General features: G+C 39.1%; 1 protein-coding gene across 2 annotated transcripts in view; it reads right to left on the reverse strand.

The window, feature by feature from the left end:
- Nucleotides 1–334: 334 nt before the first annotated feature.
- Nucleotides 335–14,437, reverse strand: part of CRYBG1 (crystallin beta-gamma domain containing 1) — a 96,116-nt gene continuing 82,013 nt past the window's right edge. For both annotated transcript variants that reach the window (XM_085056236.1, XM_085056237.1), the window contains 5 exons: nt 11,690–11,829; nt 9,257–9,380; nt 7,976–8,134; nt 5,072–5,234; nt 335–1,985 (listed from right to left, as the gene is read on the reverse strand). In XM_085056236.1, the coding sequence (XP_084912362.1) occupies nt 1,897–1,985; nt 5,072–5,234; nt 7,976–8,134; nt 9,257–9,380; nt 11,690–11,829 (675 nt within the window). In that variant the 3' untranslated portion in view covers nt 335–1,896. The remainder of the gene's footprint in view (nt 1,986–5,071; nt 5,235–7,975; nt 8,135–9,256; nt 9,381–11,689; nt 11,830–14,437) is intronic.

Here is a 14,437-nt window from a genome sequence, read left to right on the forward strand (position 1 = left end):
TTCCCCTGCAATTACACAGGTGGATTGAGGGAAAGTGGCAACCTCTTAAGTGAGAGCTGTCCATTCACTGCAGTGCAGCTGTGGTGGTGCACAAACCATGTCATGCAACACTTCTGCCAGGGGACGGAAGTGGCAGCCATGTGAACACAGGCCCCATGCACAAATGAACTGAACATGTGCTTGTATAGAAGAATCACCCACTCCTCAGAGCCTGCAGCTATTCCACACCATGTATTCCCTCCTCATTGGCTGGCTGTCACAGAGGAATTATGGACAGATGGGCACAATCATAAAACATCACCTTTCTACCTTTAAAAATTATTTCAGTAAAAAGTTACCTAACTTAAATTTATTTGTAAAATGCTATTTTATATATAGCAAGAGCACATCAATATGACAAAGTACCACTGTTTGGAACCAGTAACAACGTATTTTCTATTAAGGACTAAAAGCAGCACATTTCAGAGCAACAAAACTTCAGTGCATCTTTACAAAGGGAGGAGAATTAGCAAGGCACTTCCTTTAGGGTGGTAATAGTAAAAGCACCAGTATCCTTTGAGGCAATACAGTAGTAATGAAAATGTTAATTTTAAACAGACTTACTATGCAAGACAAAGGCCTGGATGCTCCTCGGAGCAGCTTGTAATAACACTGGTCTAAGCCAGAACAAAACACAGCAGCACAGTACAAGAGTTTGTTTGTATTTTACCTTTTTGCCAATATTATTAAGGAAAACTAACATGACCAGGTTCAAAGCAGGGCAAGAGAAGGACCTTCTGCAGTCATCAGGACATCCTACTTGTCACAAGCTCTTTACTAAACCAGTAACACTTGGAATGGGCACAGCCCTTGTGGCTGGGCATGTATCCAGGCTTGGCTCTGCCCCTTCCTAGAGGAGTCTGATACTTCTGTCCAACTGGGAGCCAGCAGCCCACCACAAACATTGCTCTCCAACATCACCAGAAATAGTGGGGAGTTAGGCATTCTCCATGGTAAGCCCAACAGGCAGTGGCTGGAAAACTCAGTAACTACAGCACTTAGGTGCTGTTACAGTCATCTTTAGTGATTGATACTTTCCCTAAAAAATATTTTTTTCTATATGATTTTGGAGCTCAGGAAGACTCCACTTACTGAAAAAGGTACAAATGTGACTTGGCAAAGAAGAAAAATACCCACAGCTCAAGAAGTTAGGCAACCTAGAAAATGGGCAAATTCTTCACATTCTGATGCATCCTTTTGCCAGCCCACTCTTTTTCTAACAAAATATCTGCTACTTTACATTCTGTATACATGAGAAAATCTAGAATTTTTTCTTAATTTAGGATTTACTATATTAGCATACTAACTATACTTGAAGCCACATGTTAAAAAGTCTTTGGATGTGCTGTATTAGCAGTCTTTAAACTTCCAGTAAACATAAGTTTGTTCCAGTGAACCAAATATATTAATTTCCCATAGTGAATATTTCTCTATACTACAGCCCATAGGTTCAAGTTGCTATACCCACATACACACTGCACTCCTTTCCTTTCTAAAATAAGTTACACTTACTGACTATTCTGGGCGAACTACTCACTGACATAACTGTAGCTCCATGGGGTCTCTCCCACATTCAGCTGTTCCATTCTAGCCTGAGGCATACTGCCACTCTATCCAACACTGAGTTGTAAGGATTAAAAAAAAAAAATTTTAAAAAAATAAGGTTTTGAGATACTCAAGCTTTTATAGGGATAATAATCTTGGATAGGGAGGTGAAACCATTCTGTTGCTTGTTCTTTTGAAATTTGTGAAGAAAAGACAAAACTCTCATTGTTGATCCTGTATCCTTCAGAGATGGCAGTGCCAATTCCAGTGTCCAGCATAGTGGCCAATCCAAACATCTTTGCTTCTTTGGGTTTATACAACCAGTGGTTCCCAACACTGTGTTAACTTTTCTTCGTTGACTGTGTTGACAACAACATGGTCACAATCATACTGTGTGCCTCCTGAAGAGAGAAATTTCAAAGAGAGGAGATTATTTTTGAAATAAGAGAAAAATACTATAAGTTTCAGAAAAACTCTAGTAAGAGCTGGTGTAGACAGTTTCTCTTCAACCCATGGCTCTGAGAAGACAAATGTATTTTCATCACTACCTGCTTTTGGAATTCATTTTGAAACAGTTTTTGAATTAACCAAGATCAGTCAGCCTTATTCTTTCCACCCCTTCAGTAATTCAGTTTCTCGGCTGTTTCAGCCTGGATGGAAAAGAAAAGAAACACTGCAGTGCAGTCAGATGCAGCTCCTTGAAGGCTGTCACTTCCCAAAAGTCACACTTGACTATTCAGTTTTCCTGCAACAGTTGTCACTTGGCTCTAAAAATGAAGATGTTTAGATGATGAAGTAAGTCCTGCTGCTACCAGACAATACACACATGACCATGTCAGGGACAAGGTCTGGCATTCATTTACTCCTTGCCATTATAATCCTTTATTTTGACCAGATCAATTACAAGTCACCATGCACAGAATATCACCCAATGTCCAGCTGTTTCCACTGGCAGCTGAACATACCTGAATGCAAAATAGAAACCTTTCGTAGAAGAGCTTAGTCTACTTACATGATGCAATGCTGAACATGTTCTCATAAAAGAGCACCATTAATATTCTGACTTAAGAAATTGGGAAGCAAAGAAATGTTGAACTAGAGCTGAAAGTCAGAATTGATGTTTTTCTTCCTCAGATCTAGTATGTATTGCAGAAATGTAGGACACATGCATCTCCTGTAGTACAACACACCTGCAAAGCAGGTAGTTTTCCCACTGGAAACCGCCAACTATTTATACAAAGCACCATGGACAGTGTTTTTTTGTTCTGCATCCCAATTGCCTCACCCTCCCTGACTGAGCAAAAGACAAGCCTGGCAGGATGAGTGTAACATACTCATACTGAGCTATGTAGCTAATGTTACTTTTTTAGCTCAGTTATCACTGTGAGTGCAAAAATTATTTTTAAGTGGTGTCTGATAGAACGTAAATATGTTAAAATGGGAAAAGATGGGATTTTTTTCAGTGGATAGAGAGACTATTTACTTTGATAGCGTGGCGCTCTGGACAAGGCTTTGTGCTATGCCAGTTTATCCACAAGGTGGCATTGGCAACTGCACAGTTAAACAACTGCATTCGTTTGCTGAGGAATTCTTGAACACACAGTTTATGGTCCAGAATGGATCAGCAGAGTTGGCAGAAACAGGCAATGTTCCTACTAGGCTTTTTCAAATAAAAGCTAAACGTATCTACTGTTTTGTGTTTCCTGTACAGATTTACTTCCCCACCAAACCTATCCATTGTAAAGTTCTTCAATTCTAAATGCAGAATACATAATTGCTTCTAACTGAAGAAAAGGCAATGCAATAGTGTTTCTGCTTGTTTGGTGCAACTCAGAATGGACTTTAGAAAAAGGTATGCAATTATAGATTCTAATAGTCATTGCAATTATAGATTCTCCCTTGAAGTGGAGTCTTTTTGGTAAGTTTATAATTTATCATCACTACCTTTTTTTAGGAAGTAAAGAGAATTTGTGATTATTTGTGCTACCATTGTATTATGGTCACACATCAGATAACCCTGATCTCACAGTTCTGATAGGCCTGCCCAGCTGAGGTGGTGATTGTCCCAACTCTGGTCTGTGCTCACCTCGAGTGCACAGCCTTGCCCTGAGTGCTGTGTGCATTTTTGGGCACCACAGTGCAAGAAGGATATAAAGCTATTAGAGAGCATCCAAAGGAGGGCCGCGAAGACGGTGATGGGCCTTGAGGGGAAGCTGTATGAGGAGCAGCTGAGAGCAGTTGGTCTGTTCAGCCTGGAGGAGACTGAGGGGAGACCTCACTGCAGTCTACACCTTCCTTGTGAGGGGAAGAGGGGCAGCCACTGATCTTTTCTCTGGTGACCAGCGACAGGACTTGAGGGAATGGCAGGAAGGGGCATCAGGGAGTTTTAGTTTGGATATTAGGAAAAGGTTCTTCCTACAGAGGCTGTTTGAACACTGGAACAGGCTCCCCAGGAAAGTGGTCACAGCACCAAGCCTGACAGAGTTCAAGAAGCTTTTCGACAATGCTGTCAGCCCCGTGGTGTGACTGTGACCGTTGGGGTCTCTTGTGCAGGGCCTGGAGTTGGGCTTTGATGATCCTTGTGGGGCCCTTCCAACTCAGGATATTCTATGATGCTAGGAGTTCAGTCCTGTTTAATTCTAAAGTGCTGACTGTTGACTATGCTATTTTTCTGGTTGGTTTCGTTTTTTTGGGAGATGGTAGTAGTGATTGTAATTGACGTAATATCACAGCATCAATTAAAAATTAATTTTAAAACAGCTAAAAAAATAATAGAAATAGAACACATATAGATGTTTACTCCCCTCACCTAAAAAAGTAGTTACATAAGAACATCTGATTATGTTAATTCTGCCAATCATTCCATTTGCTGCTTTTTAGACTCTGTGAAGCTCTGAAAACGAAGTTCAGAAACAGCATCCACACAAATGAAATTACTATGACAAAAGTAACTCCAAAATACGCATCAAGTGATCACAGACCTTATGCTGCTATGGCAGAATCTCATGCTTGCCATAAAGGAATGGCCATTAATAAACAAAAAACCCACCTTTTTGCATTTAGTCACATCAGTATACATGCCTGCCTTTGCTTTCCGAATATCCTTTGGCTATTGCATCTACAACTAGTATGTAAGAAAACTTGCTCTATAGGAATTAAAGTTAATGAGAAGTTAGGTTCTTGCTTCAGCATTTTAAATAATCATATTCACATTGCCCAAAAATTAACTGAGGCTATCTATGGTGAGTGGACACTGAGAATACAAGATAAGCAAGTACTGTGAGTTACTAAATGGTATGTAGGAAAAAATGAAATGAAGTCCTAAGGCCTGTATAATTCAAGAGGTCAGACTAGCTGATCGGGTCTTTTTTGCCTCTAGATTAAAGCAACTAAAGCACCATCCTTAATTTATAGGCACGTTTAGTGTGTACCCCACTACAAATACCATGTAATTAAGACCCAGTGTAATGAGATAACATTTGCTTACCTTTGATATCTAAAACCAGCTTGGGTTTCATCTTGCTATAAATTCTGCCATCAGGACTAATATGCCAATATTGTTTGTCTTCATTCCGCTCAAATGACAGACCGAGTTTAGAGCCAGGAGTTATAAGATTTCCAACAATTGTCAAGCAGCAATCCTCTGCCATCTGCGTCATCAGAAAGGCAACAGCAATTATTAAAATGGCCTTACTTCTAGTGTCCACTGTTTTTTTTATCAAATAGCAAAGATGTCATCGGGTGAGAACAGAATTTAGGAGTTACTTTCCCTCAGAATCTGTTTTTGCCCCAGACTCAAGACTCCTTATTTTTCTTGTTCCCATTTCTGCTGACACTCTCCACTACATGGGAACATTAAAAGAACTATGCTGTATCAGATGAAAAGGTACAATTAGCACGTGTCTCTAGCAGTGGCCAATAGATACCGTGGAAGATTACACTGACTGTACTCTTGTATGCACTATACTCCTGGTTGTCTCCTCCAGTCTACAACAATTGCCAGCCCAGAGACTTTTCCATGCATCCTGAGACCTTTAATTTTCTGTCATTTTCTGTCCCATGTGTGAATTTATTAGTCATTACCCACCAAGATCAGTGTAACCCTTTTACATGAACACCATTTTATGTTGTAAGCCTTCTGTGGCAAGCAGTTACAAATCTTAACTATTATTATTAAAAAGAAATTGAAATTCATTTGATATGCAACTAGTTGTATTTGATGCTCTCCTCATCCCTTGGTTATGTTAAGGGATGTCTTGTCCATGCTATGTCTCCAGAGACTTCAAGTCCATCATCCCTCCAAGTGTACCCTTTACAGGCTAAAATGTCCTCACTATTGTCTCTTCCTTGCACAGTGGCTCTCCATTTTCTCTGATCCTTTTTTTTTTCCCCCAATCATTTCTAGTTCTGCAGGAACCCTTCCAGGAAAAGTATATGACTGGGCAGCATCAAGTGTATGAATTTCATAGGGTATCACAATAGTATTTGCTTCTTTGTTCTATACTCTTTTCCTATTAATTTGTATTACTTGATTTTAAAACTCTGCAAATGTCTTCTTGGTTAAAAAAAAGAAGTGGCAAAAATCAAACTTACTTCAAAAAAGTATCAAGGCTGTATTACTAAATAATGATTAATTTTCCTAGGTAAACAGTGATTTTCAGTAGATCACCATAAGCTGCACCTTTTAACTGCTGAGTGCACTTCTGTGGCAGATGAAACATTCATCTGCCATTGTTGAAATGGCCCTAAATTATTTTCACAAGTATTCTTGAAAGGACTATTTCCTGAAAAAGTCATGCTTCCACTATCATAATGTAGAATTTGAGTAAGTCAATTTAATTCTGAAATTCTCATTTGTATCTGAAGCATTTTCTAGTGGGACTTAGAAGAACTCTGAACTTAGACATTAGATCTACTAGGTCAGTACTTCACATCTTCAAGAACCTCATGAAAAGTAAGGAAACCTGCATTCATATCTGTTTCTGAAAAAAATGAGCAGAATGACTTTCCTATCCTGCTTACTGGTTATCCCACATACTTAAAATGGCCCTTCCTTGAAATCCTCAGGCACAGCTCAAGGTACTGTGACTCAGTCCCTTGAGATGACCCAAGCCTACAGGAAGGTGCAGGTTCTTCCAGTGACCTATGTCTGCCTACGTGCATGTAGCTGCCCACCCAGGAGCTCAGTTTTCTTTGTAATACGTGGTAAAAAGCAAGTTTTGGTTTGTTCAAAATAGATTTACTACCATTCACCAGAAAGATGGAGGAGCTCTGTAAGAGTTCAGTCACTTAAGATCAATATTGCCAGCTTGCACTCTGCATTAAGCTACCTGATTGCTGTGCAGCACAAGCCGTGTATTTTCTGTGCATAGAAAAATTGCTTTATGGGATACAGAAACGGGCAAGAACCAGGAGCATTTATCCAAAGCCATATAATACCACACTGTCTCAATATGAAAACTTTCAGTGACATGTTTGGAAGGCACCATCAAAAGACAAGTCTTGTATCTGATATTAAAGCTTTTAGCTTACTTTGCATCATTTTTCTGTCTGCATAAATCCCTTTTACAACTGCATGTGTCCTGTAAACATGTCCAAACAATGTCTTAGCTTATTAACTGTAAGATTCTTCCCTCCAGCATAGATGACATAGTTATAAATGGCTCCTTTGAAGTTATACAATCCTATAGAAAAAGTTCACATGATTCTTTGCAGTCAAGCTGTTTAACAGTATTAAAGTAACTTAATTTTCTTTTGGCTGGCATCCCTACCTAAGACTGTTCATGTTTAAACATTATATGAACTGTGCATACCTCTGCTCACCTCAATGACAATTTGCTCATGATTGTTTTTATGGACTGTGAGAAAAGTCGGGCTTCATTTGGAAACTTGTATAGAGGAAAGGTAAAAGGATGGATTTGACAAATACAGGGATAGCCAGAAAACAAACAAAAAACCCCAAAACAAAAGAAGAACCAGTGGAACACCCCCCCCACCAGCTCTAAAGAGTAGGATTTTCTCTTTCAGATTGTCTAAATGCAGAAAAGGGTACCAACCTACATTACACTGACCTACCACAAGGTATGCATAGTTCAAAATATTTTCAGGAAGGGTCTATACATTCAAAGGTCTCCCCTGCTTTGATACTTTTGCAGTACTTTCTCTCTAAATTTCAATTATATCAAAAAAGTATCACCGAACTAGTTTGTATCACCTGAAAAAGCCAGACAAACAAAACCCACAAAAAACCAATCCCCTGCATAAAGATAACATTATAGTTGAAACAGAATAAGCCTATAAAATAAATGAAGATGATGCAGTAGGAATTAAATTCATAAAGCCCTACTACTGGAGAGGAAAAGAGAAAATGCACATTGAACTTAAACCTTACCCGACACCTTATGAATCCGTCCTGATAAACCCAGATTTGATCATCTGAGTCTGTATCTTCTGCAACCTGTATTCTGAGAAGATTCAGATTATCTAGGTTTCCATCAGCTGACATGAATTTTCCTGTTTCCTTGTTTCGAAGCCTGAAGTACACACGTTTCTGCAGAAAACCAAAGAATTCTTTAACCACAATCTCAGCAGAGAACACATCCTGCTCTGTTAACTGCAGAGCAAACCTCCCAAACCTCCCTCTGTTTTTCTGAAAGCTTAACATTTTTATTTGAGAATTTATTTCAGAAGCCCATAAACATCTTGGATGAAACAAATTTTGAGAACTCACCACTCTGCATGGAGAGTTTTAGGCTTTCCCATGCACTGAAATCAGAACACAGGAAAGCTAAAACTTTTAAATTCAGAACAGAACTAACTTCTCTCTGCTAACTGCTTGTATAGATGCTCTTAGCTTTCATTAAGGGTGCACTTGTGTGGCCTATTACACATGAACACTTCTGTTCAGACAAGCTCTCAGCAGGGCAGTCAAAATGCATTATTCCTAACTCTGCTTAAGGCTATACAAAGACAAAGCTATGACAGCAAGCAAATGCAGCTGGTTACAGGTATTAGTAACCTGTGAATTAGAAAAAGCTGTTTCCCCAATAAAATATTGGCTCAGCAAGAACCTCAGATGCTAAAGCTCCCAGGACTGCTGCATCATTGGACAAAATCATATGGTCCTTATTTAGAGAACAAAATTAAAAGGGCACAACAAGAATAAATTTTGCATTAGATTTGCAAATTATTCTGCCAAGTAATAACCAGGGAGGGACCTTGCCTCTTAAATCAACACAAAGTCACTACTAACTGAAGTATCTTTTTTTTTACCAATTTTCTTGTTGTTCCATAAATAATACAAATAGTGCAGACAGTATGCCAGCAACCAGTCTGAGTACTACTTATGAAACAAAATAATTAATATATTGTAGTTTTAGCCATTATTTGTTAATCCTTAATTAATCCTTATATGCTGTCTTCTGTAATTTTGTTTGAAGCATGCTTAATGAACAGTTTAAGCAGTGTAGCTGCAAAGCCATGTATCATAATCAAATATAGCTTTTATTACACGTGAAACTCTGGAGTGATTTCTTTAAGCAGTTGCCAATACTGAAGTTTGTCACGTGCCTGTGACAAGGCTGTAACGCTGCTTGCAACTGCACAGTATCTCCCCAACCCCATTACAAGATACAAATCAGTACTTGATATGCTCATGTCAAAGCCCACTCACCTGCAGTAAAGGTCTCAGAGAACCTATCTGACAAAAGCCGCTGGCTTTATACCAATCTGGAATTTCATTCGGTGTTAATAACATCTGACGCCCCCTGTAATTACTGTGTTCATAAATTATCCATCTGTGAGGAGAAAAAAAAAGGACAATGTTTTAACTGCCAAATTTTGCTTTGGAATCAATAAGTGAGGTTAATAGAAATCTGTCCCACAATGCAGCAGTGTTTAGCTTTGGAAAGCCAGTGACCTTCTTTGTAACAGGCCTTAAAAAATAATAAAATAAGATCCTAAATTAGATCAGCCACATTAAGATGAGTAGACAGGAGTTCAAATTTTAGAGTCCTATTATTTAAAAATTACAAGCTGAATGAAACAAAGCATTTTCTTGGGAGAACCCAATTTTTAAATACCATCTGTTTTCAGGAGACACTGTGACTCCTCAAGGAGCATAAATCTATATGCTGCATGTGCTGTATATGCTACACTGCTGCAGGTGCAGAACCAGCAGTTTTCTGTATCTAAAATTTGGACAGGGATGATGCACATGGGAATGAACTACTATGGATGCAGACTGGAACAAGCAAATACTGGAAACTACAACAGGGTGAAGTGGTCTCGGGTATTCTGATAGCGGTTTTATTTCATAAAACCTCTCTTCCTTCCAAACACCTGAAAGGGGGGTGGGGAAGAGACAGAACGAGAGTGCATACAGAGAAATTTTGTTTAGCATTCCATAACATCCAACTATGCTTAAAACCACAAGTGGAGTAAAATCTGTCAGAACCCAACTTCTGATTCTCCAGTATTGGCACAGGCAGTGAATTACAATTTGCCTTCAAAACAGGCTGCAATACAGTGCAATTTGTAGAGTTTTCTCACTCTGATGTGCTGGGACTGTCCAGTAGCCATGAGGGTTTGAGTACGTGAACACTCAGTATGCTCATTTTAATGCTACCTCCTTCCTCTGACTGATTTGTCAGCAGACATCTCTAACCAGAAGCACACTTTCAATTTTGATGCTTTTTCACTGCCTAATACACATCTATCCCCAGGTATGAAATTAAGAGAATTATAAATGGTGGTCTCTTAGCAAAGGAAGAGAAGATGAAACCCTCTTCAATAAAGGAGGCAGCAGGGGCAAGGAAACTATAAACCCTGTATTCTGACACATTTCATTACAGCAGCTGACACTGCTATAATGAAATCAGAGTTTTCATATCGCATTCTGTGTTTCCAGTGATCCAGCAGAAAAAACCCCACGTATATTCACTGGACAGGAAACACAATTCACAGTACCATTACCTGGAATCATGATAACCATGTTATTGGCAAAGAAGTAACGTCATGTTTGACTTCATGTTATGGAAAGTGAGAATCAGCTATATTGAAAGTGAGAATCAACTATATTGTGGTTATGGTGAAAGATACTGGAACCTCAGGAAGCTTCAGAATACAGAACATGTGCCTTTTCTTACAACCTTGGTTTCAAAGTTCAGTTCAGTGTGCTAAGGAAACCCTTTGACCAGCTTATCCAGATAGGGAAAATGGTTTACTCTACAGATTTGGTTATTAGCTATCCACTGGAGGGCAGTCTTAAGCTACCCAACAGCATCTCTCTAGCACACACCTTGGAAATTTACCTCTTCAAAAGAACACATTTAAATGCAAAGCAACAGTAACATGGATCTATCATTTAAAACCAGAAAACCCCAAAGCTACAAAAAACACCAAAACAGGAGGCAAGTATCTTGGAGGTAGAGGTTAACAACAGGGAAAAAACCAAAAAGAGAAATTTAACAGATCTGCTGGAACCCTAGAATATAGGACAGTAGTTTTAAAAATGCTTCCAAACAGCTTTCAAACTTCATCAGAGACTATTTTTACATGATCTTCAAGAGTACATTTAGAGAATACAATTGCCTAAAAATCCTACCAAATCTAACTGCTAGATTCTCATCCAGTTCCTGAAGTGAAAAGGTCTACTCCTAACACCAAAAGAGGTGAGATCATTGTCTGATTGTACCTCTGTGTCCATAGCAGAAGTTAAAGGATGAAATGAAGGCTTATTAAAAAGCATTCTGAACTTATGACACAAATCACAAACTAAATGATTTTTCTATGACTCAGACCTAAATCATGAGCACAGAAGTTGGTTTTAAGGATGCTATCCAAGCTGATTTTTATACTATGGCATAAGAGAAGACATGAGTTTCCTTGAGAGCTTTATTCAAATTAATTTCAACTCCTAGCACAGGACGCGAGTCAGTGATAATATATTGTTGAGACAGGATATGAAAATGCTCTGTAAGAAGAAATGGCATTAATGGACTACACACATTATGATATTCTAATTTTACATTCTGTGGTTCCATTACACCTGTAAAGTTGAACAAGTACATCATTCTAGAGAATCAAAAGGTGATTTTAAACTTACATGCCACCAAGGACTTGAACTGAAGCTATTCGAGGACTGTATCCCAGGAACTGGAGATTTAAGATTTCTGTACTGAATTCAATTTTCTTTCCTTGGAAACCCATCTTTTCAAAAAGAGCAATGCAGGGCTCAGACAGCTCCTGCAAAAGGAAGATGAGTGGTTTTATAGGATGTTGGAACTCCACATGGTGACTGTGAACATCAGTACTCCACATAGCCCTTTTATTTCAGAAGTTCCTTCTTGTTTGTTTAAGATCAAAAACCCTGAATGTTTTTGCTCTTCAACTTGCTATTTAAACTTGAAAAGTTGTAAAAAAACCATTATACAAAACATACAAGGGATCTTCTCGCATGGAACATAAAACTTCCTTATCTCAAGGCACAAAGATCTCTGTGTGCCTTAATAGTATGTTTTAAAATACATTTTAAATGATGCCACATCCCTCTTCCAATGTACCAACCCCCACTCGTGGGAATTTTCATATAAAGAGCTGAACAGACAGTAAGATAATATTGATTTCTACAGCTTCAAATGATGACAGCCTTGTCAGCACTGCTTATCACTTACTGCTTTAATTTTTAACTTTTACAGGAGGTTACGACAACTTCAATCTCTGATTAGACAAAAGCTTCAAGATTCATACTCCTGAAGTAAAATTCATGACAAGTGAAAACTCTAACATCTGAATCTTCCACATTGCTGTGGGGAGATGATTCTCCTCCCTCCCTGTCAAAATGATTCTGGTGTCAAAGGGATTCTGCCCACATGAAGCTCCCTGCATAACTGAATCCAATTTCAATGTCTTCTGGAAAAGGAACTGTGGACTCTTTTCTGTGGGGCAAGGTATCTGTAGGGGACTGGAATAACCTCTCATAATGAAGGCCTTCCTGTGCAAGCTGGGAGGTAGGGTTTGAAATCCCCCGGGGTAAAGTCAATTAAGCCTGAACGTCCTGGTGTTACACTGTACACTCAGACAGAAATGACACTGCCACTCCCTTTCTCACAATCTTCCAGCAACGACTGCATAAAACCAACGCCACAGCCAGCAGAGCTCCTTCCTTCTGGCATGTGTTCAGCACGCTCACACATCAACTGGATCGGGAACGCCTGACATGACGCAAAGTCTCGACAGACTCCCATCGGCCCCAGGCATGGAAACAGGCCCTCCAAGGCAGAGCTGGCTCCATACATGTGTAGCAGCTCATATATGCATGCTTCCATGTGAATTTATTAGGCAAGACCTCCCATCTACCAATTTCTAGACAGTACTCAAATTCCTCTTTAATCTTCCTTTGTATGTTTAAGGGCTCAGATGGCAGCATTGCATGAGCGTCACCATTATCTGCACAGCATTCTAGGCTATCCCACAGCAGCTGAGCTGTGCTTCCTGATGGCACACATGCTGCTAGGCTGTTGAAAATGCCAGGAGAGGCCTTTTCACCTTACTCCAAAATCACAGTATACCCAGCCCCACCATGAAAGGCAACACCAGTTAGACTGTCATGCATCACCACAGGTAAGGAGCCCAACAGGACCAGTCACACTGTGATGATGTCCCAGTGCCTCTAAACTCCAAGCCCTTTTGCAGACTGGCATCTGCCCTCTGAGACATGCAACTGCTCAGGCAACAGCCTTTCAGCCTCATGCAACGCTTAAGAATTAATCTACTTGCAAAGAAAACAGAGACAGAAAAGGAAATCCTCCAATTTTCTGCCACACCTTACACTGGGCATTTTTTTTTATTCAGCAGCAACACTGTTACATAAACCATTCCTCACAGTGAGAAGTGCAAGGTCAGCTCATGAATTTTCTTTCAGTACTTCCCATGTACTGCACTGTACCAAGCTAGTGTTCCTGTATCTCTTACATTTAGTTATTCCAAATAGTTGCTCATTAAAAAGCAATTTCAGCATGAGAGTTCAAGCATAAACCACATTCACAGCTGTTTCTTATAGTATGTTCAGGAAAAAGAACATGTGTCAAATTTAAGAAGGAAAAATGCTATTTTCTATCTGCAGCACAACCATGTGGAACACACAAAGCAAGCACAACCAAGTAAAGATATAGTGGCATTAAAACCACAAAAACCTTGAGCTTATAAAGAGCCCTTTATATAGTTTCATAAGTTCTCTTATTTAAAAAAGCCCTTTTAGCTTTCACTTAAAAGTGTAAAAAATATCCCTTGAATTTCCTTTTTTTATGATACCTTACAAAAGGATCCCTGCAAAGGGGAGTTTAACTAGCTAAATACAGTAATATGACATTAAAATAGCAAAGGTAGTTTTGTACAGAAATGTCACAGAAAAATCCTGAGGAAAGTTATAAAAATGGCAGATGGTGGGGAAGAATTAAGATTGGCACCACCAAAATACAGTCCCAAAATAAGTCTGACAGGTGAAACCAGAAGCTAAAATAATAAGGTTCAAGCTTTTGGAAAATGATGAAAAATGAACAATATAAGCAGTTAGAAATTATCATTCTTTATATTCTGGTTTGCTGATAAACCAAAGTAACCCATTTTCCTCTTCTCTGTATCTAGGAAGCCTCTGAAGAAGGAAGGAGCAGCACATGATTTGCAGACAGATGCAGCTCTGTGCAACTGTCTGAAGTGTGATAAAATATAGGGCTAGAACAAGTTTCACAAATGTAAAGAACTTGAAGTGGCACAGAACTGGCATTTATGTTTTAACACAACAGTCTCTGTCACAAATAATAAATCTTTTGAAAGTAAGCTGATTCTTCCAGCT

Source organism: Lichenostomus cassidix, chromosome 3 (assembly GCF_008360975.1).
Source record: "Lichenostomus cassidix isolate B80296 chromosome 3, HeHo_3.0, whole genome shotgun sequence".
Classification (NCBI taxonomy): domain Eukaryota; kingdom Metazoa; phylum Chordata; class Aves; order Passeriformes; family Meliphagidae; genus Lichenostomus; species Lichenostomus cassidix.